The following is a 26037-nucleotide window of genomic DNA, read 5'->3' as shown; positions in this document are numbered from 1 at the left end:
GAGTAGAGGAGATCAAATAAAGTTTTAACATTTAGTCATGCCCTCATAACTGTTTTAGCCGTAAAGAATTAATGAGTCAAGTTTGTCTGTCACTAGAATCTCTGTTACTAGAATCTCTTTTAGTAAAACTTTTAATGTGAAGAAATCGCCCTAGCATCTTGACAGGTCTGCGATTTAAAACGGAGACAGAACTGACAAAGCAAAGGTACAGTAATGTAAGTGTCCTGACCAATTATCTCAAAACAGCCAGATACACTGACAGCTTCAGATAGAGCTAACGTTATCTTTGGTAAAGATACATTGCTATTGTATTATTTCTGTTTGGTTGTAAAAAGATCTCTTTCCTTAAATGTGTATTCAGGATTTAGATTAAAGTCTGAGAACTTATCGTGAAACAGAACATGGACTTGTAGAGCTCTATACTTGTGTGTACTCAGTGGGAGTGGATTCTTATCCAAAAACAAAGGATGGTATGCTGGAAGAGTATCAAAGATCTCACAGCTGTAGGACGTCAGACACAGCAGGACTTATAAGGCTCATAAACATCACCTTCCGTAAACTGAGTCCCTCCCCTGGCACACCCGATTCGCTAAGAAACTACAGACAACAGCAGATGTAAGTGTCTCGCAAATTTCAGATTAGCTGATGTTCAACTAAATAACAATGATGATGCACCAAGTGCAATGATTTAACTGTATCCAACAGTATATTGTCTACCATTCCTTAAATTGCAGAGAAAAATAATGGGAGGTTTATTCTCACTAGCAAGTGTCTCTCTGTGGTTTGCCAGTTCCAAAAATAACTATTAAACATCACAGCAGGAGGATTTCCTTCCTACTATTGACTGTCTTCACCAGTATTAACACAAGACTGCAAATATTTCTCCCTTCAGACTTCAACCGAGTTACAGCAAGGAAGAATATTCAGAAGTTCCCCAGCTGAATGTGAGACCAGTTTCTCACATGACTCACCTGCAAAGCTTATTAAACAGCACTTATGAATCTATTCATAGGCAGGTGACCAGATAACGTTCTGAGACACAGTCTAGACCTAAAACTAAACTTAAGTAGGCAACTGTGAAATAGTCTTAAATTGAATAGGGAAACCAAATAGTCCATAGAAAAACACAGATGTTCTTATGCATACCAGAAATGATGTCTCATTATATACAGTACAGACCAAACGTTTAGACACACCTTCTCATTCAAAGAGTTTTCTTTATTTTCATGACTATGAAAATTGTAGATACACACTGAAGGCATCAAAACTATGAATTAACACATGTGGAATTATATACATAACAAAAAAGTGTGAAACAACTGAAAATATGTCATATTCTAGGTTCTTCAAAGTAGCCACCTTTTGCTTTGATTACTGCTTTGCACACTCTTGGCTTCTCTTGATGAGCTTCAAGAGGTAGTCGCCTGAAATGGTCTTCCAACAGTCTTGAAGAAGTTCCCCGAGAGATGCTTAGCACTTGCTGGCCCTTTTGCCTTCTGTCTGTGGTCCAGATCACCCCTAAACCATCTCGATTGGGTTCAGGTCCGGTGACTGTGGAGGCCAGGTCATCTGGCGCAGCACCCCATCACTCTTCTTCCTGGTCAAATAGCCCTTGATGCCTTCAGTGTGACTCTACAATTTTCATAGTCATGAAAATAGAGAAAACTCTTTGAATGAGAAGGTGTATCCAAACTTTTGGTCTGGAATGTATGTACATGATTTCATCTTCAACTGAGCAATTATTGTGTGTTTAAAACAAAGCCGTTTTAAAAGATGTGTATATAACAGAAGAACACAGGCCACTCTCACCGCAACATTACTGTTATCACCATGGCCTAAATCTGAAAGCAGACAAGACTCAAATGCACTGATTCCGCGTTTTTCACTACTTACAAAACATATTTAACAGGTCAAAGAAAACAACAACAAACTCACACTCAGGTAAGCACTGTGTGGTTTGAGTTAAATGTTGTACCCACAGTAATGCCCCTTGCGTTATCTTACAAACTATCTGTTCTGGTCTATTTAGCAACAATGCTGCTATCTGAAACATGATCGTGTAGACAACTCCCACTGCCTCTCTCTTTCTCTTCTCCATCTTTCTGGTTGTGATATCACTCCATGAGCATGCCAGTTCTAGTCAAGAGATCTGTCTTGTGTAAATTGTGCCTTTCTTGAAAAAAAAGGGGAAAAAAGCAATCTTACTTTTGCCCAAAACAGCATGAGCTCATGCAACTGTTGCCCTTCACTGATGACCATATATAAAGATTATTTCACTAAGAAAATAAAAATTTGCTTTAATGATCAAAGTTTAATGATTGATGATGTTCATGAATGATTCATGAATGATTCCTTACTACAGTAACATCAATTGTAGCAACTGTTTAGTTGTAAGTGTTGTAGACTTGCTGCTGAATAAAAAAAAACTTAAACCAGCATTGGCAGGTCCACTTTTCAGCTACACCATCATAGACAGACAGATAATACATACAGTAGGCTATAGCTAAAGTGAAATATTCAGAATGGATTGATAGATATGTTGTTGGTTGGTGTTTTAAACACTATACCAGCTTACTTGGATATTTTCATGGAAAGAAACAAGTTACTATATATTAATGAGAATGTGAATAATATGAGAGAATACTATAAAATGTTCATTTAAAGTTTGAGTTAGATATATATTTAGTCATGGGCGCCTGCACTAGAAAAATAAATAATCGATAATGCTCAATCAGGGTTTTCCTGCTCATTTGCATGACACGTCAACGTCAATATCACGTAATCGTGTGGGTCAGTAACCGGTCGGGACTCGAAGTGTGTACACGGAGAAAAACACTCTCACTCAGACGCACACGGAGGGTGAACCAACTCTAGGGTATGTCAAGTCTTCTGGTACCCCACGGTCAGCAGAAATGAGAAAAAGGTGTTTATTAAATTCAAAATCTGGATATTTATCTTACGAAAAACCCATGGTTTCGCTACAGGGGGACTTTATTTACCCCCGGAGCCGTGTGAGGGACGTTTTATTACAGATGTGCGCACTTTATTTCACGTCTTCTGAACAGTTGACAATAAACACTCGCTTACCCCAACAAACACTCGCTTGTAAGACTTGAAAGAGCAATGACAATATTTAATATAATTTCAATTGGATTATACTGAAAGAATAAAGTCACACACGCCTATGATGCTTCGAGGGTGAGTAGAAGATTCATTGTTGGGTTAAATAACCATTTAGGAACTCTCAAAAAACTCCCATCACTGAATCTGTCTACATTGTGAAAGGAATTTCTTACTTACATCACACTTTCATTGGCACTTTATGTTTTATGATGAGAGAGTTCATGATTGCAGAATTCAGTTAGTCAAGGAGCGCGCGCACTCGACAAAACACCGGCATTTCAACTCATTCATTTCACTACTTTATTCCCTTTATTTTACGTTACCTCCAAAAAAAGATAGGGGCCATGCACAAAAGATAGCCTAATTAGTATGTATGCAGGTAGGCTACATCTAATTTAAATAGACTAATTAATGACTAATTTTATGCTATGTTGCTTGTTGTTATTATAGTACATATAGGGAAACAAAAATCCTTTTTTTCTGTCCAACTAACATAATCAGACAGTTAAAATTTGATATTTCAACAAAGTATTTTTTAAAACAAATGTAACATTAGCCTAATCACTTTTTTTTTTTTGTCTGAATTTGTAATAGTCTAAATATATAGGCTACATTTTTATAAAATAGCAAAATATATGTAAATCTAATTTCATTTTGAGGTGGCAGAGGGGTGGTTCGCCACGGGCGCCATAAAAGAACCGCCACTGACCGGTGGATAGATGAATGACTAGTACTGATCGTCTTCCTTCTAAACTCCGCAATACATGGTCGTATTGCAGCCCCTTGAAGTAAAACACACAAGGTCCTATAAATACGACACCATCAGTTAAACGTGTAATTGTACTGTAAATCGCTATCTCAGCCGAACGCGCGCCGTAACCGGAGATGCTCTACTCATCATCTCTACGATTAACACCAGTGACCACCATGATACCGACCTCTCCTCTTCCCATCGAGTCAAACATTTGCTTTGCAATAGCGTAGGCTACAAGTTGCTGTTGTTAAGACCAAATGCATGTTCACGTGTGCGTTTTCAATCTGCTGGAAACGTTTTGGAACAAGGTGGTTTCAAGCTGGTCTAAACCGGTCGTTAAGATCTAGCAATACCATCTTGGACCAACAACAAACCTGATCTTAAGGTGGTCAAGCTGGCTTTAAGTGGAAATATCAACCAGTTTGGACTCTTAATCATAATTTTAGACCAGATAGCATTTCCACAGATCTTAAGGTGGATAATACGTCATATAGCATTAAATCCTTATCATAAGCTGGGCTTCATATTATTTATTATTTTGTTACTCCCCAAATGTCAAATAAAAGTGACACCCAGCAGTGTTAAGCTCTGACACCATTGAACTTAATTATTGAAGACAATTCGAGTTCAAAAACTTATACAATCTAGCAGATATTTTTTCACAGTGTAGACTAAATAGACCTAATATAGAACACGTCCACAAAAGGTGTTTGTTTGTTGTTGAAGAGCTGATGAAAGAGAGTATCGGTGAACACCTACCGGCCAGGCGAACTGAAAGGGGATGATAACGGTCCCGAGGTCATTGGCCCTGTTTGGGTTTCCACTGAATCCTTTTAACTGAAATGTATTCCCTCCGATCACGCTCGAGCTCCCAGTGCCATAAGTACAAAACCCTGATGTGGTGACCTCCACCTGGTATTCCTTTAGACACACTCTCAAGTACGTGTCACATTCGTCCCGGTCGCACAGACCGTCTCGTGCGCTCCGTGCGCCGTCACAGCAGTTTCCATTAGCGAGCTCACCCCTGTTATTCTCCACGCTGATCAACTGTAACTCAAAATAACCCGACGACTGGCATACCTAAAAATAACATAAACAGCAGTTAAATTATGAAATGCAAACATATTGGCTTTGTAAGACTTAACAGAATCATTTGTCAGCCTTCCAAAAAAATAATAAAAAAAATAATGCAAGACAGAACATGCAGCTCAACACAATATAGCGGATACAGTGCACTGACGTACATTTGTTTAAGGAGTGATCTTTTTATGGTTATTACAAGGGTATTGTTATTACAAGGGTTATACAAGGGTATTGCAAATATACCAGTCAAATGCACTCGCACAAATATGAATCTGTTTGTGCATTAATGAAATATGCACTTTGCTTTAGGAATAATTTAGACAATGCTTTAAAAGTTTCTGTGTAGATGCATTACAGTGCACGCGAACTGGCTTTAAAACGCCTTTAAAGTTCAAGGATCAAGATCACATGATTCTACTGACAGCAGGGTAATTTTATTAGGACAAGAATCCCAAAATCTAATTTGACAAAAATGAATGAGTTCAGTTTAAAACGGTTTTTTAATATATTGACTTTTCAACTAGTGAATGAAAGGTTGGACTTAAAAAGGCATAAGGAAGTTTAACTCACCTCAGTCCAAAACGTCACAATTAAGAACACTACTGAGAAACAAGCTCCAAAATAGTTATGCATGACTCCTATGAAGTTAGTACGACATGGTTAAAAAAAGAAAACACATATATGCATTATTATCCACAAAAATCCAGCCATTCAAAGTGATTCCTTTCTCCGCAAGACGTCCAGAAGATGAGATGGAAGTAATCCACTCACTCCTCCAGCGTGCTGCTCTCACTATATCAGTCAACTACTAGCCGTCTGAACGGGCTTGATCGACAGTTCAATAAACCATTGGCAAGTCATCAGCTCTAGTAGAACATCTGCCTCAGCCAATAGCATTGTCAGAGGGCGGGGCCTTCCTATTAATTATATATCTCACAGGCTTATTGAATTAGTTCGTAGAGTAAGTATAAAAAAAATATTTTAAAGCGTCTAAAAAGTACTATTATTATTTAATAATTGTAATCTTTCACAACAGGAATGATTTTCCATTCTAGAATATTTGACAGTTGAATGATTATTTAATTACTGGTAGAAGTAGGTTGACATTCTGCAAGCGATCATTAAACACTAAGTTGTAAGTTGTAAGTATGTATTTTTTTTTTTAATTAAATTTTATTTATTTCATCTTGCTATTATTATTTTGGTAGCATTTTGCCCTGTTAGTACTCTTTCACAGTCCAAATCATGTCAAGGCATGAGTGAATGTTTGCAGGTAACAGATACAGAGCGCCCTCTAGTGATCGATTACTGGAAAATATGAGTTAAACGTACTGCACAGGAATGTGTTTTTAATCTAATAACAACTTGCGATGAATTTTGAAGTGATCATCAAAATTTGAAGAGATTATTGCAGGCCATTAGTGTGTCTCTGTGTGTGTGTGCGTGTGTGTGTGTGTGTGTGTGTGTGTATGGTGACTCAGCCATGATGCCAGCTAAAATTTTGTTCTTTAGTACACAGACAGAATCTAAAAGAGTTTGTTAGTAATAGACTAAACCAGATGATATCACACATTTACTGTATAGCTGTGTCACGTCCTGATTTTCTGTCTGTTTTACTCCCGCTCTCTCATTTATTTGGAAATGGGTGACGCTGAAGTCCTAATCTTGCCGTCAGACTCCATCCTGCGTTCCTCTAGTGCCGGTCCATAGCCAGAATAAAGAGAGGAAGTCAGCATGAAAGCTGCATGCAGATGAATTAGATGTTAACAATGCTTGCAGCACTCTGAGGATGTGACACACTGCGGCTGTGATAGAAAGAAAGGCTCTGTTGAGCTCACAGAACATGCACAGACCGAGGACGGGGTGGGAAACTTTGAAACAGTTCTTTTTTCCAGTGAATTTATATAATATCTACACCACAGAAGCACACATTATTTGTCTAAGGGTATGACTAATTGAAGTGTTGTTGATATTGTCATCATCAGCACTGTAGCTTTATTATGAAAGCTGAGGTTTGGCCCACAGTCAAAAATACAACTGTAGTTTTGATACAGTCTTGTTGATTGATCTGTTTGGATGCAGGATTATATAAAAGATAACAGCTCATATAAGAGATTATCTCACATATAAAATAACATTCATTCATGCAGCTGCAAAAAGCATACAGTATCTTATTTAATATGTGAATTTCTAAGGTCTTTAAATTAATAAAATGCTAAAAAGAAACCTAAGTACACAATTTACATGCCTTCAGACATCAGATTGATAGTACATACTTTTTTAGGAATTAAATGGCCTTATGTCATTCCTAAAATGCCAGTCTTCAGGTTGTGGTACAGTCTTTAATAGTTTTTATAAAGCAAAAATAAGAATAACTTTTATATTGTTAGTTATATTTCATGAACAATTACTGGACTGAAGCAAGTCATCTTTTTCTTGATTATCATCTTTTGAATATCCTCTTTTTTTCTTCTTTTTTTTTAAAGAAAAATGTGCAAATCAAATCATCATCAAACATGATACAAGAGCAACAGAATCTCTCAGTCATCAGAGTATTGCATTGCATTGTGTGTTTTGCCCCTCACAATCAAACTACAGAGTGTTAATCATAATACAACATATTATTGGGAAACTGGACAACTGTTAATTATGTATTTTATGATATTGTATCAATAGATATGTATTTTATTTAAGTAGTCTTCTAGGTGGCTCAATGATTTATGTTACAAGCTATCAGGATTTCATCATTTTGGGCCATATAAATAATTGGACCAGCAAAACAATTGCATTTTCTCAGTTTGGACTAAATTTGGAATAAAACTGTTGTTTTTTTTGCCTCAAATGTAAGGTGAATATACTCACTAAATCATACTTTATAAGCCATAAAAGCCTGATGTATCAAATATAATATAATAATAACATGTTTTCTATCTTTTCTAAAGGTTTAATAAACTGTTGCATTTCAAAAATAATAATAATAATAGATAAAATATTTTTTTTCTACATTTTTTTTTTTGCATGTCATGCTTTACAGGGTTGATCATATCTTTAGCCACCGTAAATGCATTCTCTCTCCTTCTACTTGAAGACGCAGAGAGAAACAAGTGCAGAAGAGTTAGCGAGCAGGTGTGTCATTGGGAGGTGTGAAATTCTGCCTCAGGTTTATAAATGTCAGTGATGGAGTATGAGAGTGCTTAACCTCTGACCTCAAGTCAGACTTCTATTACAGCTAATGCAGATTCCCTCAGTGTGTCTCTTTTAGGGTCACTGAAGGGGTGCGACGTGACAATGGTTTGACTTGAATAATATAATCTTCAGAAGAGGCAGCTTGCAGCTCACCTCAGCTTGCCCTGTTCTGAATGATCACTGAAAACTGATTGTAGTTCCTTAAAATGGTGACTGAACTGAAACTGTTTAGATCCATTTGGTTACTCTCATACTTTGTTTTACATTTTGTATTTAATCACAGCCTGTGGGTTATGCTCTCATGAAAAAAGCAGGCATAGGAATTACACAGTAGATATTAAATATAACTCTAACATAAGAAAAACAGGAAATTAAATGCAATATAATATAGAGGAAAATACTGAGGAAAAAACTATTGGTTTAATAAATGTAGAGATGTGTTATTTAAAAGTGTACAGTTTATGTAGTTTACAAATATACAGTTTTCAGATACTGTGTATAAATATGTAAGTTATAATGGACAATGTATAGTTATTAAAGTTTTAATTGTTCAGGCTTGATATTGCCTGTGGGGGGGGTCTCGTGCCTGGCTGTTCTGGTTGGTTTTCTGTAGTGTTGACCAAGGGGCAACAGTTGAAAGAGAGAATGGGCTGGGTTTAAGGGGTCCAGAGTGATTTTCCTAGCCCTTTTTTCTCACTCTGGAGGTGTAAAGATCTTGGAGGTTGGGCATGAGGGAACCAATAATCTTCTCAGAAGTGCTGACTGTTCGTTGTAGTCTCTGTATGTCTGATTTGGTAGCTGAACAAAGCCAGACAGTTTTGGATGAACACAAGATGGACTCGATGGCTATGTAGAACTGTTTCAGCAGCTTATGTGGCAGGTTGAAATTCCTCAGGGGGAGAAGGAAGTACAACATCTGCTGGGTCTTTTTAGCAGTGGAGTCTATGAGTGTCCCTTTTCAGGTTCTGAGAGAGGTACATGATGGTAGTGTCACCTTTAAATTTCAGGAGCCTGACAGAGGAGTCCTTTGCAGTGCATTCTTTTGTATATAGGGAGAAGAGCAGTGGAGAGAGCACACATCCCTGAGGGGCACCAGTCCTGGATGTAAGTTTACCCAGCCTCACTAGCTGCTGCCTGTCTGTCAGGAAGCTGGTGATCCACTGACAGTTTGGGTTGGGCATGGAGAGCTGGGTCAGTTTGTCAGAGAGAAGGTCAGGCATGATGGTATTGAAGGCCGAACTGAAGTCCCAGGTCCATCCAGATTTTGCACTATATAATGCAGTCCCATGTTGACTGCATCATCCACAGCCCTGTTTGCTCTGTTCCCAAACTGAAGAGGATCCTGCAAGGTTCCAGTGATGTCTTTCAGACAGGCCAACACCAGTCTCTCAAACGACTTCATGACCACATGTGAGAGTGACAGGTCTGTAGTCATTAAGTCCAGTGATTTGGGATTTTTTTGGGACTAGAATGATAGTGAAGAGTTTGAAGCTGCAGGGAACTTCACACAGCTGCAGAGATCTGTTGAAGAACTGTGTAAAGATGGAGGCCAGTTGGCCAGCACAGACTTTTAAACAGACAGGTGAACCACCATCAATTTCAGTAAGCGAAATGGCAAAAAATCCACTAATAAAGTCTGATACCGCTAAGCACAATAACTTAATTTTATTTTGATGGTTATTACTGCGACAAGCAAAATTGCAAACACTGAATATTTTTTCACAAGATCCAGCCTGAGATTGTAAAACACTGGTAATTAGACAGCAATCTGACCCCACCACATAGGCCAGTTTTTGAAGCCCAGCTGTGGTTTTAATCCAGGCTTCTGGGAATAGAAGCCATGGCAGAGTATAGGTTTGTGGCCCATGAGTGTTAACCGCAGGCGGGTATGTGCGTGCCTAGCAGTGGGTGGGTATGTAGAGGATGGAGCTGTTATCAGCTCAGTCAGCTGTGCCAATCATTCATTGCATTAGTGTGCTGTAAGAGAGGGAGGAGTACACACACAATCACACACACACAAACACAATGAGACATTGTGTTGCTAATATACAGTACTGAATAGAAGGAGATAGGCAGGGCTGGTTGAACATGGATTAAGTGTTTCTCAGAGAAATCCCTAAGGACCCCTTGTGTATGACTGTGACCTTCTACACATGAGAATATTCTCTATTGTGTATGTTTGTTATATGGGTATTATATTTTATATAATAAAATATTATATACATAAAACAGCCCTTGAATTTGACTAGGACTTTTCAATGTTTTTGTTGCTTTGCTGTCTGTGTTTGTGCATTCAAGACAGGTCTGTGCATTCATGGTGGAGATTTCACCCACTAGTGGCTTCAGGAAACTACTAAGAGGTTCATAGGATGACTTAAAGGTATTTACATTAATAAATGATCATCATTTTATTAAAATAATATAACTTAATAAGCAATTCAGTAGCTAAAAACACATGAAATTCACGCTTTCAAACATTCTGTGGAGTCAAAACTGTGACCTAAAGGTGACCAATTATGCTCCTTTTTACAAGATGTAAAATAAGTCTCTGATGTCCCCAGAATGTGTACGTGAAATCTTAGCTTAAAATACCCCACAGATAATTTTTTATAGCTTATGAAATTACCACTTTTAGGGTATGAGCCAAAATACGCCGCTTTTGTGTTTGTCCCTTTTTAATGCAAATGAGCTCCTGCTCCCGCCTCATTTTCGAAAGAGGCCAGAGCATCAAGATCTCATGCTCAGGCATACCTCCAACAACAAAACAAAACAGTATCACAAAATCTGTTTGTACTGTGCAGTTAACACGCATTTATGAATTACACAAAGATAAGCACTGCACCATAAAAATAACAAAGCTGATTGCATGTTGCCTTCACATGCTATCACATTATGAGCTAAATAAATTTTGACTTTACTTCAAAAATGAAATTTAACCACCATGTCTTCAGTTGTCTATGGAGACTCCTATGTTCGTTGGTGCATCCCAACACACGACACTTGTAATGGCTCTTTGGCACTGACATTGTATCTCCAGCAGCCACAGCAAGAAAACAGTAATGGCGGACTGCTGCTTCTCACTCAGGGCTGTGTCTAAGCCAGTGGTTCCCAACCACATTCCTGGAGGCCCCCCAACATTGCACATTTTGTATTTCTCCTTTGTCTGACACACCCAGTTCAGGTCTTGGAATCTCTACTAATGAGCTGATGATCTGAATCAGGTGTGTTTGATTATGCAGACACTCATTCAATACATTTGCTCAAACAACTGATTCATTCATGATTGAAAACAAATAATTTAGTCATTTATTTTTACTCAAGAGATTTGTCATAAAACACAAATGCTGCCTCCGATTATGCCTGCTTCCATACTATATAGTAGCCCATGCAAAAAACATTATAAAAACGGGTTATCTGAATTCATAATATTTGAAAAAAGTAGGTGAAAACTATCCCAATGAACTTCTGATTTTGGATGCTACTAGATTTAATTGTAAAGAAACAACTGGCTGTTCTAATGAGTTAGTCATTTAATTATTTGCTTAAACAACAACACTGATTAAAACACTAGGAGCACCACTCTTCTGTGTTGATCTGAGATGCAAATTCTGCTTTGGATTCTCTTGAAAAAAAAAGTACTTGACAAAATTGTGTCTAATATTTTATTTATCAAAATATCTTTTGGTTTATTGAGCTGCTTTATATATATATATATATATATATATATATATATATATATATATATATATATATATATATATATCCAGCTTAATCTAATTTAATTTTAGCCTATTTAATTTAAATGTGATCCATAAGGAAGATTTTTAGAAAAATGTAGGAGCACGAAGGTCCACCAATAACCTAATTGTCAGATTGTGCAAAAAAAGTATAAATGAGATTGTATAAACTAATACTTTTCATACTTGTAAAATTAATAGGAACTAGCATGAGATGTTGCAATATTACATTCAAAATGTTGCTGTTGGTTCAAATATCAGTGATATTTGTAACAACAGCACTCTTGCTCGTGTAAAATAGCTGAAATATCTTATTAATTAGTTGTTTTTCTCTTCAGCCTTACCATGTATTCAAAAGCATGCACTTTCACTTTTTACCTGATGCTTGAACTTGTTTTTTCCTTCTTGTTAAGACTTGTTAAGTTTCTTTTTTAATTAATTCTTTTACATTTCTCTGTGTTCTCAGGTTTTGTTTTGTTTTCGAACAGGAACAAGAGAACTGTTGGAAATATTCTTAGGCGGGTAAGGATCCTGTGCAATTGTGCTTCACACATAGAGGTACTTTTGTGTATGAGGTAACATTTCCCGTGATAGAGAGGGAATGAGAGAAAAAAGTGAAGAGAAAAGGGTTGAGAGACTTCATTGTGGTGAAATCTGTCAAAGGTAGGTTCTACTGCATGATGCGGGGAATGGAGGGGAATTCCGCAGACATTCCATTCTGTTCCAAACACTTCACAGCTCAGTTTAGCACAGGAAAAACACACAGAGTCAAGGTCATATCACTCTCCCTCTTCCATGGTAAATCTCAGCCTGCAATCCCTTGCCAAATCGCATTCCTAGTTTTTTTGCATGAATGATACTAATTCCTGAACCTTGACATGTTGAAGGGCAAACATTTATAAGTGGGGCAATAATCCTTTCATGTACATTATTCTGGTATTCATTTCCCAGGAAAGGGACTCATTTTCCCATGTCAAGAAGACTACAAAGTGTACACTCACATTTGTCCTAATGCCAAAAGCAATGCCTGGGCAGATCTTATCATTCAAAGCAGAAGAGAGGAAAACTCTAGTCAAAAAAGAGAAGATGAGAATGGCTCTTATCTTTGTTTAGTGTAAGCATAGAACACTCCAGAGTTCTCGGAGGGCTCTTTCTGACACAACCCTTGAGTTCTGGATTTGGTTCTAAATGGAGTCAACTTTGTTGACAGTTAAGGGTTTAAAGAGCCTGATCTGTTTCAGACCTTTGGCGCTGCTCAGATTCACAATGGTTTTGTATTTCAGAAGCTCCCGGGAGCATTTTGTCTCTTGGAAAACATGCTGTGATAGATAATTTTCTAATTTTTCACATTTGAAGTGCTAATGTTGTAACTTAGTGGCTCCATGCGAAAAGAACGCTGTGATGTCATGATTGAAATAACCTGTTACCTTGCTAACTTCATTGCAACAATTCATAAATGGTTAATTTAAGTGATCCATAAAGAAATTATTAAAAGAACCTGGCATGGAAGAACTTTTTTAAGCTCAGACCTGAATCCCTGTGAATAGTGTGAACCAGGGGCCTGTTTCACAAAGGAGGTTAAGTGAAAACTCTGAGTATGTTAACCCTGAAATGAGGGAAACTCCAGGTTTTCTGTTTCAGAATGGGAGGTTTGTCAAACCCGAGAAAGCAGGGTAAGTCAAGCCCGTTTCTGAAAGAGAGCTAACTTATACTCAGAGACAGTTAACATGGTAACTTACTCTATGAACCTAACCTGGTCAGGAGTAGGTTTTCTTCGGTAAACCCAGAGTTTCTTTCGGTCTCTTCCCCCTTTTTAAACACTTCACTGATGCACGCTGAAAAAATGCTCTTCTTACTAAGTGTTTTTTTTTTCTTTCTTTTTTTTTCCCCAAGTACAAATAAATCAAAAACAAACAAAAAAAAATAAAGATTGATTTTTCTATTAAAATTATATAAGATACTTAGTCTTGTTTCCTGGGGGGAGATTTTGAAAATTATGTGCCAGTGTGGTAAAAAAATAATCTTAATGCAAATGGAAAACAAGATTATTTGGAGTGTCAATTACTAAGTGCAAATCTACTGTAGCTCCTCCCTCCATCGACACGTAAGGTTAAATATGACACATGTGAATAACGGCTCAATGGTGTAGGCAGTAATGTTTTGGGCAGGGAAAACTAGCTTGTAAAGCAATTTGATTGGGTTAGAGTCCGGCTTTTGCCAACCTCGTTCTTCTCACTTTTCCCATCACGTCAAATTAGCATTTATTTTCAATAAATGAACAAAATGTTCTAAAAGTGGGAGTAAAGTGCCCAACGAGTGTTTAATAATGATGCAGCTATTTATAATTGTAATAAATATAATCATTTACAATCTGTTATTATTGCATCCTGTTAATGTATAACAATACTGAGGTGCACATGGGCCTAGTACTGTATGTATCTGCCAGTATAAAGTATAACTAGCATCTAATTATTATTTACACTTAGCCTGTTGAAGAACTGCTACTTTTACATGGTAAATAGAACATATCACGATTTTCACTGTAAATTTTTTCTGTAAATAGCATCTAGAGCTACTTGCACTTAGCCTACTGTAAATAGGATCTATCGCTAAGAAAGTATGTTAATTCCACTTAGTGTAAATAGCCACTGCCGTATTTTTCTTACTCCATTGGCAGATCATTTGTAAAATAAGAAAAATGCACTTAAAATATTATTATTAATTTTATTCTTTTCTATATATTTTTTGCCCATGAGATACCATAAAATGATTAGCTATTATTTCTTTAATCTAACGGTCTGCCAGATTTCACCTGTGATATTATAACACTAAGAAGAATTATATTTGTATTGAGTCTGAAGTATGCAAACGGCTTTTTGGCGGGAGCTGTTGCCATGGTGAATCGTAATAGTAATGGCTTTTTATAGTTGTGGTACACGTGCTTATTGAGTTTATTGAGCTTACTGTTCTGTAACCGAAAACTCAGAGTTCCCTATCTCAGGGTAAGTCAACTCAGAGTTCAAGTTTAAACTCAGAGTTGGTTGAACCTCCTTAGTGAAACGGGCCCCAGGCCTCCTCTCCCAACATCACCAACTAATCTCCCTGATGCTCTTGTGTTTGAATGGTAGTAAACCCACAGCTGTGTTCCAACATGCAGTGAAAAGCCTTCCCAGAAGTGTGGAAGCTGTTATGGCAGCAAAATGATGGTTTCAGGATAATGGCTTTGAATTCAAATATTCAGCAAGCACGAATAGGTGTGGTGTCAGGAGTCCACATAATTTTGTTTAGTGTATACTGGAAAACCTATTGATGTTTTAATATAAATATCGTTAAATGCATTAAAAATGCATTATGCATTAATCCGGAAGATATAATATGATGTGTCTTGCTTTAATCACACTTTTTTAAAAACACTCTGTAGCTGTGACTGCTTAAAATTAGGCCATTTTGTTTCTACATATCTTGTCCTATTAAACTTTTATTTTCTGTGCACTTATATTCATGTAAAACTATTCATATATTCTATTCAGTTTTTATTTTAAGAGCCACATTTACCATTGGACATCAATGAAAAATGTCAACATAAATGTCTTTATAATGTCTTTAAATAAACATAAAATATTTATATGGAAATATTGCAATTTTATTATTTTTATTTAATGTTTTTTAAAGATTTAACCATTTTTAAACAGAAATTGCTAGTAAACTTCACAAATAATTACAAAAAAACAGTAGTACACCAAATTAAATATGGAATATTGAATGACTAAAATATCTTTTTTTTTTTTTTTTAAATATACTCCAATAATCTTTTATTTACAGTATTTTTTTCTGTGTAAAAAAAAAGCAAAATAATTAAAATGACAGGCCGAATAGAAGTATTGTCAATTCTATAAATGCATAGATGCATTTTATTTACCAATGCGAACACATGGAACAAACTGCAGGCCAACTAATTTATCATTATAATTCATATATTCAAGTAATATAATATTTATATTGTGATAGATTATAACAAAATAATTTATAGTTTTAGTCAATGCACATCCTTTGAAGTATAAACATCAATGAGAACAACTTTTCAGTTTTCTTGATAATTTGATAAGCCTTATTTTGACATCTTAACCAAGCATTATTACATGCTTACTGTCATTTTATTATTTGAACTTAGTTCAGTTTTTCCCTGTTGCCAATCTATTAGAACAGCCCTGTGCAAACTAGCATTTGAGAACCACTAATATAAATAAATTGTTTTTTATTATTGTCTAGGGCTTTGCAGGGGATCATCTGCTTTTGTTTTAGGATGATAGATGACAAGCCCACACACAAGACAAGTGGATGACGCTGATTTAACCTTTACCTTAGCATTATTGCTCTTAAACACTGCTAGACATAATGTCTCCACATTGCATCAAAGACACACACACTCACAAACTACACATCCACTGAACTACAGTATCATTTATTAAAACCTCACAATAACAGATGCAGCGTCTCTCTGTGCTTAGAGAGATCTGTGAAGGTGGGTCCTGCAGAGCAGCTGGTTTGACTTCAGAATGTGTGTGTGTGTGTGTGTGTGTGTGTGTGGCTGGGTGGGTGGGTGGGTGTCTGCACGTCTGGATATGGATTAACTTAATAGTGTGTGTGAACAGAGAAGTGTCCTTTAAGTTTGAAATTGTCTGGCTTCAAAATGCAGTATTACGGTCAGTCTTTTACGCAGAAGCCAATTATTACCTGACCACATAATAATGCAGTGTTATGATGTAAATCACTATCTTTACAATAAATAATTTAATGATTTCACCATAAATATGTCACATAAAACGCTCACTGAGAAACAAAAATGTTTCATATGAGATATGTCAAACACAAATATAATGGTATATCCATATTTTATATCTCTACCGCGAAGATAATGATAAATAAATGTAAATCCACCCCTTCACAATTTAAGCATCATTTCATAGAGAAACATAAAACATTTCACGGTTCCTATGAAAGTAAAAAAGGAAATTAATTACACTGAAAGGTTACATGTACTCTACGTATTAAAATGTTTTTGCTTTTAGTTTTATAATCAGTTTGAAAGTTTTGGTTTTGATGTGCTGACAAATTATTTATCTCAGAAGTATATAGCTATACCCTTCACAACCACTTGAGGGAGCACAGAATTAGCTTTTGAAAAGGCTAATTAAAAAAAAAAAACCGGTGGAAGCAGATTCACGTTTAAGATTTTCAAATATTTCAAACAAACGAACTTCTTATGTTCATATTGAACTTTGACTTTAATTGTTTGCAATTTCACTGTCAGCGGGATATTAAGTCATTTTGACATTTTTTTCGCTAAAGGTAGTTCTGTGTGGGGAAAATACTGATTCCAAATACGTAATTTCAAATAGGGAAAATATAGTTAAGGACTTTCTTCTGCCACATGTAGCCTAATAAAGAAGTGTCCCTCCTGCTTTCAGACAAATCTGATTTAAGATTGATTTATCACACCTGTAGCTTTGAAATGTTCTTTTGAAATTTTGAAAAATAATATTACTCTTGATATCTCATCCTACAATCATCTGATTAAAATCTAAATTTAGCACGAACAGTATATTCTGTACAGCATACCAGTACAGCTGTTAAAGTACAAGTCCCTGGTGGTTAATTCTAATTCTAATGATCTTTGAGCAGAAATATTTCATTATGTGTCTATTTTCCAGTTTCTCTTTGATGGTGACCCATTTTCTGAGAACTGACTGAGGGATATGAAGATCCTATGTGTCTTCTACATACAGTAGTATGTATTTTTATAACAGTAACCATAATTTGGGAGGTCTCACGCACATGTGCCCTTTTGGAATTAATTAAGAAAGTTCTTCCTAATTAGTCTTTAATTGCCCTCCTTTACACAGAGCTCTTCTGTAGGGACTCTCGTGCAGTTTAATTGGACTGGCCTTAACAAGCTTTCTCATCATTAATCCCTCATGGGTTTAATGAGCACTGGGCCTTAGCCTATTTGAATATGAAAAGATTATAATTTATGTAGATTTCTAAACCAGACTCTTTTGGGACAAAAAGAGAACCTCACAAGAGACGAGTTATATGTACGAGTTTATATAAGATCGATTTGATAGTGGAAATGCTGAGAGAGAGAGAGAGAGAGAGAGAGAGAGAGAGAGGGAGGGAGGGAGGGGGAATCTATTCCTCCATTTGACCAACAGGTGTAGCTGTACTCAAACAGTTTTAGTGTTCCTGTCAATTTCTACTCATCCAAATCAGGAATCAATTCAAATCTAATGATCCCTTTGTGACCTCACTCACATGATATTATAAAAGAAAGAAAAATAGCAAATAATAAAAATATAAAAGAAAAATAGCAAATAATAAAAATATCAATCTGGAAAATGTTAATCATGCATTATGTTATGCTAATCTGCTATTATAATGATGTTAGATGTAAAAATGTATATACACTATTTCTCAGAGTTCAAAAATATGCATTTCAATACAGGGGCCACAAAAAAATAAATAAATAAAAAAACTTGTAATGGGAGTTTAGTGTAGATTAGTACAATCTCCCACTTTAGGAGTCTCTAGGACCCTTCCCCACTACTGGGATGTTTTCCGCCCCTTATGGGCTCAGACGGGTTTCCGAAGAAACGACAAGAATTTTGGCCCAGTTTGCCCCCAGTTTTTGGGGAGTGCTGGAGTCTTGAGACCTTTGTATTTAACTGCAGTTTCTGAGTGGTGTAGCTAGCTCTCGCTGACTCCCTTTGATTCTCCGAGTTTAGTGTAGTTTACCATCCCACTATTGCTCTCTTTAAGTAGGGTGGATGTGTTGTTTAAAAGTAAGGAGGTAGCTTTAAATGTCTCTTTCTCTTTGTCTTTTCTACCTCCAACACCTCAGTACACTACATGCATTATTATAAATCTCTGATCTTTTACACAAACTTGCCGAGTTGGGGATGCTAAATTTCCAGCAATTCCATCGACTTGATTGCACAGATACGATTTAAACTGAACTGAGCTGGATGATGACATCATTGAATTCAACGATGAACTGCCTTTTTGCATTATTGACACTATTGTCCACTATTTAATGCTGTTCAGTAGCTTTGTCACAATCGGTTTTGTTAAAAGCGCTATATGAATAAAGGTGACTTGACTTTAAACCTGCCACTGCAAGCTTTCTTATGCCACTTTATTTTCTAAAAGTAATTTAAAGTTTTAAATATCCCTGTCCCTTATGATTAACTGTTTGCTATAGCATTCCTGATCTTTATGTCACTTGAGATAAATGAAAGACAGACAGTTCTGAGAATGGATACATTTAATTCATGGTTCTGTTGTAATATATATATATATACACACAACCTCAACCTCAAGTTCAACCTCAATTCACTATTTTTAAAGGAAATTGGTGAATCAAACAAACATTTAGCATAAACTGTAAAATCTAGAGTAGCAGAGATGGCAAGTGAAATCTCAGGAAAAGGAACAAAACAAAAGACATAGGTCATCTCACAACATGACATTTTTCATGCAGTCACATCAAAAATGGCAGAAGAGAAAGTGGCTGCAATTTCAAAAACAACAGAAATCATCTATTTCTTATTTTTATTTTTTTAATTACTTGTTTGACCAGCACATATCCAGCAATAAGGTTTGAAAGCTATTAATTAATAGACTAATTTAGCCTTTTCTTTGATGCAATTAACATAAATAAAGATAATGCTGTAACAATGTAGTATGACAAGGCAAAGAATGTGACCATTAGCATTAGAAATACATTTTGAAATCACACTATAGAATTTGTTTATTAAAATGATTTATTTTGCCTTGCATTAGTGTCCATTTGTGATAGACCCATGTGCAGTCACAATGTAATGTTTGTTTTGGTAATGTTTGTTGGCAAATCACAAATAGTCACTGATGAGTAATTTTTCCAGCCCTTAAATGAAAACCCAGTAAAGAGGGGTTGAGAAAATGTGGTCTGGATTGTGTGCAGGAGGGTCATTTTATCAGAGACATTGTAAAAGGACACAGTTCCTGCTTCTTGGTCAAGAAACACTCCAATTTTAGAGACCATGCTAATGTTGGTCTCTTGGCCATTATTCAATACACAAAGATTAGCTGTTGGAAAGTTAAATTTCCAGGATCTGTTGTTAGAGCCAAAGATAAATGTTCCTCCACCTTTATTAATATAGTCATATGAGAATGCAATAGAGCAACCTGTTCCTCCCCACTGAACTTCAAAATAACAGCGTCCAGAAAGCCTTTCATTACACAGCACCTGGTACGTACGTTTATAGTTATACATTAAATTCAATGAATCTGAGCTTTGCTGAACATCACGCCTTGACACAGTCTTGTTATTATTTACAGAGAGCTGAGTACAGGCGGATGAGCGATTCAGATTCAGGTCAGAGAAATCTGTTGATAAAAAGAAAATGGGATTAAACAAATGTACTTCAGTAGTGGATTTTCTTCACTCCTGACATGCAGCTACAAAGTGACTTACATATAAGGAATTCTTCTCTGGTCTTGGGTTTAGATGGCAAATCTAAACAAATAAAAAAAAAAAACTTAAGCATATGTGCATGTATTAAGTGTACCATTTCAAAATAAAAATGGGAAAAAAATATATTGAACTTACATGCTGCGATCTTTTCATTTTTCACCATTATATGGATAGTTGGAACTATTAAGACACAAATTGTTTACTGTAAATATTTTACCAAAATTGGAGGTTATTAACAACGATAAAAAAAAAAAATAATTACCTATGAATTACCATTCATTACCTATTAACAGATCCACATTAAAGATAATAGCTTGGCAAAATCCTTAAAAGCTAACTCACTTTTCTCTGATATCCACGCAATGTCTTGTTCACTGAGGTCATCCAGCTGGCTTTTGAGCTCACTGACAACTGTTTCTATTTCCTCAAATGTCAGATGTTGGCTGATGGAGATGCCACCCAAATTTGAACATTGGTATCGGGAAACGGTTAAGAAATTCTGCAATTGGAAGAAGCTACAATAAATCATAAAACATTTCACAATAACGCTTTTGATCCAGAGAACACAGGTGCTGTTCTGTGTGTCTAAAAGTGTTGTGATGAATCCAAAAACAAAAACATAGACAAAAGAACAAAACAAAAGACAAAAACATAAATAAAATAGCAAATCTGGCCCTTGTGTTATGCCCTCTTAATATTATTCCCTTTATATTAACAAACAAATGACATAGACCCTAAAATCAAGCATCACATTTGGTTTCTGACCATGCAGTCAAACCAAGAGTGAAAACAGCCTTTAAAAAACCAAACTTCCTCTGCTGCAGATAATCAGAGTTCTGTTACCTGAATCACATAGATGTCATCTTCTATCAGAGAAAGCTGCCCCAGTTCAGCATGCTTCTTCCTTAGATCACTGATCTCCTGCTCCAATGTTAGAATGAGGTCCTCAACTCTGCTTACTTCTGATTTCTCCTGAGCTCTGATCATGTCTGTTATCTTGACTCGTCTTTTCTCCATTGAGCTGATCAGCTCTGTGAACACCTTCTCGTTGTGCTCCACGGCTGCTTCTGCAGAGTGCTGTTAGATGACAGAGCAGACTTTTATTAAAACATCCCTTTGCTTCGGCTCTTACTATAACCCACAGACAAAACAAACTATTGAATTACACCTGAAAACAAGTTAAGAGTAAGATAAAACAATATTAAAAAAGTAGCAGCAAACATTACAGAACATATAAGAAAGCAAACCACTTGTTTGAAATAATGTATTGTATGATAACTAATTTTTCCAAACTTTACTCGAAGGAAAACCTTTTTTCAAGGCATTTTATCATACTATAATTCTATACCACAGTTTACTTATCTTTGTATAACTGTACATTCATATCCTATAATATAATTATAACAATACCTTATGAGAGTCCACAGCTTCTCTTAATTCCTGCACCTTCAACTCTCGCTGATGTATTTCTCCTTGTAGGCCATCTTGATTTTCCTGCAACCGCCCCTGTGAATAAATTTGTGCTGTTTATTTATTATGCTTCTGCAATAATGTTTATGGAAACTGTTCCCAAGTAGTGAAAAATAAATAAACCAGCCTACTAGGAAACAAAGGTTGAGTTCTATAATGCATGTTCACAAAATTACAAATAAAAATACATAAACGTCTGAGGAGGAACTAATCTTAGAGGCATGGAATAGCATGTAAACTACAAACTACAAATCCACAAACCAAGGGGTTTAAATGAGTAAAACAAATTTTTTACTTAGTCTACTATCAAGTGTCAATAATAATATTTTTTTAAATTTGCAACAATTACGATATGTCCAGTACTTTAGCATCAGAGGTGGAAGACAACTTAAGTGGAGAACACATACTTTTGTATAAGTATAACATTATGATAATTAGTCTAATATTATTTGTAATAATACTTGTTCAGAACGATCTTTTCTTCTGTTTGAATTCATTTGAGCATCAGAGACAACTAGGGAGATAGAAAAAAGTTTCATGCCTGACCTGTATTTTTTGTCTTTCTGCTGCAGGTGAAGTCATGCTATGGTTCTGGTGGTTGATCAAAGCGCACTGAACACATATTAACTGCTGATCTTGGGAACAATACAGCTCAAGTGGTTTATGATGTTGGGAGCAGATCTGGTCCAGTAGAAGTGGAGAGGCATTGGCTAGTTTGTGCCATTTTAATGCAGGAGATGTATAATGAGTTTTGATGTGAGATTCACAGTAAGAAGCCAAACACACCAGACAAGACTTGATGGCTTTTAGTTTGGTCTCAGTGCAGATGTCACACTCAACGTCTCCAGACACAGCAAAACTCAGGACAGGAGAGGCTGTTCCTGCTTCTGGTTCTTTTCTCTTCATTCTCTCCACAACTTCAGCCAGCACAGTGTTTCTGCTGAGAACTGGTCTTGGGCTGAATGTCTGCCTGCACTGGGGGCAGCTGTAAACGCCTTTCTGGTCATCCCTATCCCAACACTCATTAATACAGTCCATACAGAAACTGTGGCCGCATGATGTACTAACTGGATTCTTCAGAAGGTGAAGACAGATTGGACAGTTTAATGGATTTTGTTCATCAGAAGATTCTGCCATTTTGCTGCTGTGAAAAAACTGTAGAAAACACTAAGTGATGTTACTGGAAAATATTGAATCACGTAAACTAAAATTCAAATCTCACTCAACAGCTTACAAAAATAAAGAGAACACTTAAATATAAGATTGTAATTTGGTTTACTCAATGTTGCTTATCTTGGCGTGCATGAAGTAATTTTGATGATGTCATGAATTTAGACAGTTTGTATCAGATGCAAGTGTACAGGAATTAATACACTGACTAGCCTATTCCATTTTTAGAGCTGAAACTTTTTAATGAGGGAAATGAATGAATGCACCTTTAAATTCAAGAAATTTTCAGATTAGTAATGTTAGTTCAAACCCTGTTTTTCAGTAGACATTGTAATGGTTTTAATGGTTATAATGGGAATTGTATTGGTTTTAATGGAAACTGTAATGGTCCCTGTGGGTCTTCACTTGTAATTCGTTGTTGCCTTCTATTGGTAGCATAATACAATGGGTTAATGATCAACAGTTGATGGTTTGTAATGGTATCTGTAGTGAAACCCGTATGTTATGGTTTCCATTTTATTTTATTTATTTATTATTTTATTCCCCAGCAGGGTTTTTCTTAAAACTTCATTTTTGTTTTAATTCATCTTTTCACATGTGATGACACGATTCATTCGTCGTCAGTCTCAAAGTAACGTTAACCTCATTTCTCTTTCTTGTTTCTCTAACAAACATGAAGCGATCTCATTTTTCTGCATCATACGGTTGTTTACCTGATCACTTGAACTTCCGGTTGGTTTCTCTAAGTTCTACTCATTAAACGTGTCTCTTCACTTATTTGGTAAAATAGGTGATGCAACTGTAGATTATGTAACACACCGAGAAATAAAAAGCGCCAAAACCTTCAACTTTGAACCGAATACGTCATAGGCATAAGACACGTAGAAGAATCCAAGAGGTTCTAAAAATGCATCGGTTAGCTAATATGGTTTAGCGTTTTAAAGAGTTATATTGCTATTCATAATAAGAACAGACCCAGGCAAACTATTAACAGTTTAAGAATCATTTTAATAGTGGAAACCGTGGATGAAATGCATAGGCTAGTTGTTTACAAATAACTTAGCATAATCTTCAGCAACGAGGCTAGTCGAATTCAGACACTATCGTGACAAGACTACCCGTTATTTAGTCAATGTTATAAAGAAAAATAGACCATACTTTGCTGCGTATTATTACAGAACTATTAAATACACTGTTGCTTGGACACACTTACCATCTCTTGCACGCAGTTGTAATGCAAAGAGAGGTCAGCTTCACTTTTGTTTCCTGAAAAGATACCCAACTACGTCTCAGCTACGTATTAGATGGTGACACTGGAGTGGACTTTCAAATATGTCCAGTCCCACTCCCGAAAAAAAAATCCTGTCCCGTTCCCGCCCACTCCCGGGTTGTATTTTTTGAATCGTTTAAATCATGCTTTTACCCGAAAATATTAAATAAAAGGAACAGACAAACTCCTTGAGAACTAGCCTTTAAAGGGTTAGTTCACCCAAAAATCTAAATTATGTCCATAATGACTCTAAATGTCCTTCCAAACCCGTGATACCTCCGTTTATCTTGGGAACACAGTTTAAGATATTTTAGATTAGGTCAGAGAGCTCTCAATCCCTCCATTGAAACTGTGCACAGTATACTGTCCATGTCCAGAAAGGTAAGAAAAACATCATCAGTAGTCCATGTGACATCAGAGGGTCAGTTAGAATTTTTTGAAGCATCAAAAATACATTTTGGTCCAAAAATAGCAAAAACTAAGACTTTATTCAGCATTGTCTTCTCTTCCGGGTCTGTTGTGAGTGCGTTCACTGCACTGCAGTTTAGTGATATCTGGTTCTCGAACAAATCATTTGATGTAACCGGATGTTCTTGAACCAGTTCACCAAATCGAACTGAATCGCTTGAAACTGTTCGCGTCTCTAAAAAGCATTAATCCACAAACGACTTAAAGCTGCATTAGGGAACTTTTGACGCTCTAGCGGTTAATAAACATAACTGCTTGCGTCTTGCGGAAGAACATTGTAGCCGGAGCTACTTCTCTCTGTTTATGTCTATGAAGGTACTGGGTTACTCCGCCGTGGTACCCCCGAAGCAATCTAAAATAGTCTGAATATAAACACTTATTATAGGTGTACCCTAGTGATTCAGGACAAGCTAAAAACACGGTTTGGAAAATGGATTCATGGTGTACTCGCTTATTATGTTCATTTTTCTACATTTTGAACACAAACAAAGTTACGGACCGCAGCTCTGACTGGTTGTTTTTTAACCGGGAGCGCATAACTTTCTGCAAATGGCAATAGGACCACTGGGAGGAGCCAGAGGAGCTTGACTTTTTTCACAGATTATCTGTCTCATATTCTACTGTCAGGACATAATGACAGGTTTAACAAATATGTAAAAAATATATTTTTACAAAAGTTCCCCACTGCAGCTTTAAGCTGTTAATTTTTTTGATGTGGCTGACACTTTTTTTTAAAGTAATGTTAGGCAGCACAACAGCTCATGTGCTGGTTGTCGCCTAATTAGGACCTGAAGTAGATAAATATCACGTGTGCTTTTTAAAACAGTATGCCACAGCAACGGGAAACTCTGTATAGCCACACAGTGTGTGCATGTCAAAAAAAAACAAATATTCAGATGTGTGCTGCACATTTTACGGAGGATGAGGACTGTTTCCTGAGAGAGTAGCCTGCAATACCGGTGTTCTGACAAATAATGCTGGCTCACAGCCTGTAAGTATGTTTTCATATTTAAAGGATTTGCCACTGATGATTCAAATGCGAGTTTTGGGGAGTGTAGAGTAGCGCTTGTTGTTTGTCATTTCTCCAATTAAAAATGCAGACATGGTTTTATGTTTACGCATTGTGATGCAATGCAATGTGTAAAAAGATCGTATAAGTCATTATAATCAGGGTTTTATTATTGGTCTTGTATCGTTTCACTGGTACATGGCATCACAGTATGTTAAGGGGCATAACATTTCTGTCATACACTTGAGGTATTCG

General features: G+C 36.3%; 2 protein-coding genes across 5 annotated transcripts in view; both read right to left on the bottom strand.

Moving 5' to 3' along the window:
* Positions 1–5779, bottom strand: part of LOC113112606 (protein jagged-2-like) — a 32966-nt gene extending 27187 nt beyond the window's left edge. For both annotated transcript variants that reach the window (XM_026278319.1, XM_026278320.1), the window contains exons 1-2: positions 5531–5779; positions 4637–4957 (exon numbers count right to left, since the gene is read on the bottom strand). In XM_026278319.1, the coding sequence (XP_026134104.1) occupies positions 4637–4957; positions 5531–5593 (384 nt within the window). In that variant the 5' untranslated portion in view covers positions 5594–5779. The remainder of the gene's footprint in view (positions 1–4636; positions 4958–5530) is intronic.
* Positions 5780–19189: 13410 nt separating this feature from the next.
* On the bottom strand, positions 19190–24380 carry LOC113112605 (E3 ubiquitin/ISG15 ligase TRIM25). Of its 3 annotated transcripts, none has more exons than XM_026278316.1 (8): positions 24249–24380; positions 22412–23032; positions 21806–21901; positions 21239–21472; positions 20738–20894; positions 20531–20575; positions 20396–20437; positions 19190–20307 (listed from the first exon to the last, which is right to left on the bottom strand). In XM_026278316.1, exons 1-8 carry the CDS (start codon positions 24249–24251, stop codon positions 19751–19753), a joined length of 1755 nt encoding a protein of 584 aa, XP_026134101.1. In that variant the 5' UTR covers positions 24252–24380; the 3' UTR covers positions 19190–19750. The 3 variants fall into 3 exon arrangements, with proteins under 3 accessions (XP_026134101.1, XP_026134102.1, XP_026134103.1); XM_026278317.1 differs by having other exon boundaries at positions 22412–23020; positions 24249–24374; XM_026278318.1 differs by lacking the exon at positions 24249–24380 and adding an exon at positions 23749–24176 and having other exon boundaries at positions 22412–23020.
* Between the last annotated feature and the right edge of the window lie 1657 nt (positions 24381–26037).

Source organism: Carassius auratus, chromosome 13 (genome assembly GCF_003368295.1).
Source record: "Carassius auratus strain Wakin chromosome 13, ASM336829v1, whole genome shotgun sequence".
NCBI classification, from domain to species: Eukaryota; Metazoa; Chordata; class Actinopteri; order Cypriniformes; family Cyprinidae; genus Carassius; species Carassius auratus.
Note: the sequence above shows the minus strand (reverse complement) of the source record. Positions and strands in the feature narration are given on the sequence as shown.

What these genes read in the sequence shown, in the direction of transcription:
- LOC113112605 (XM_026278316.1), bottom strand. An exon ending in AAATGAAAAGATCGCAGCAT is followed by an intron (nt 20,438 to 20,530) that starts GTAAGTTCAATA and finishes TTATTTGTTTAG; the next exon opens with ATTTGCCATCTAAACCCAAG. An exon ending in CAGAGAAGAATTCCTTATAT is followed by an intron (nt 20,308 to 20,395) that starts GTAAGTCACTTT and finishes TTTTATCAACAG; the next exon opens with ATTTCTCTGACCTGAATCTG.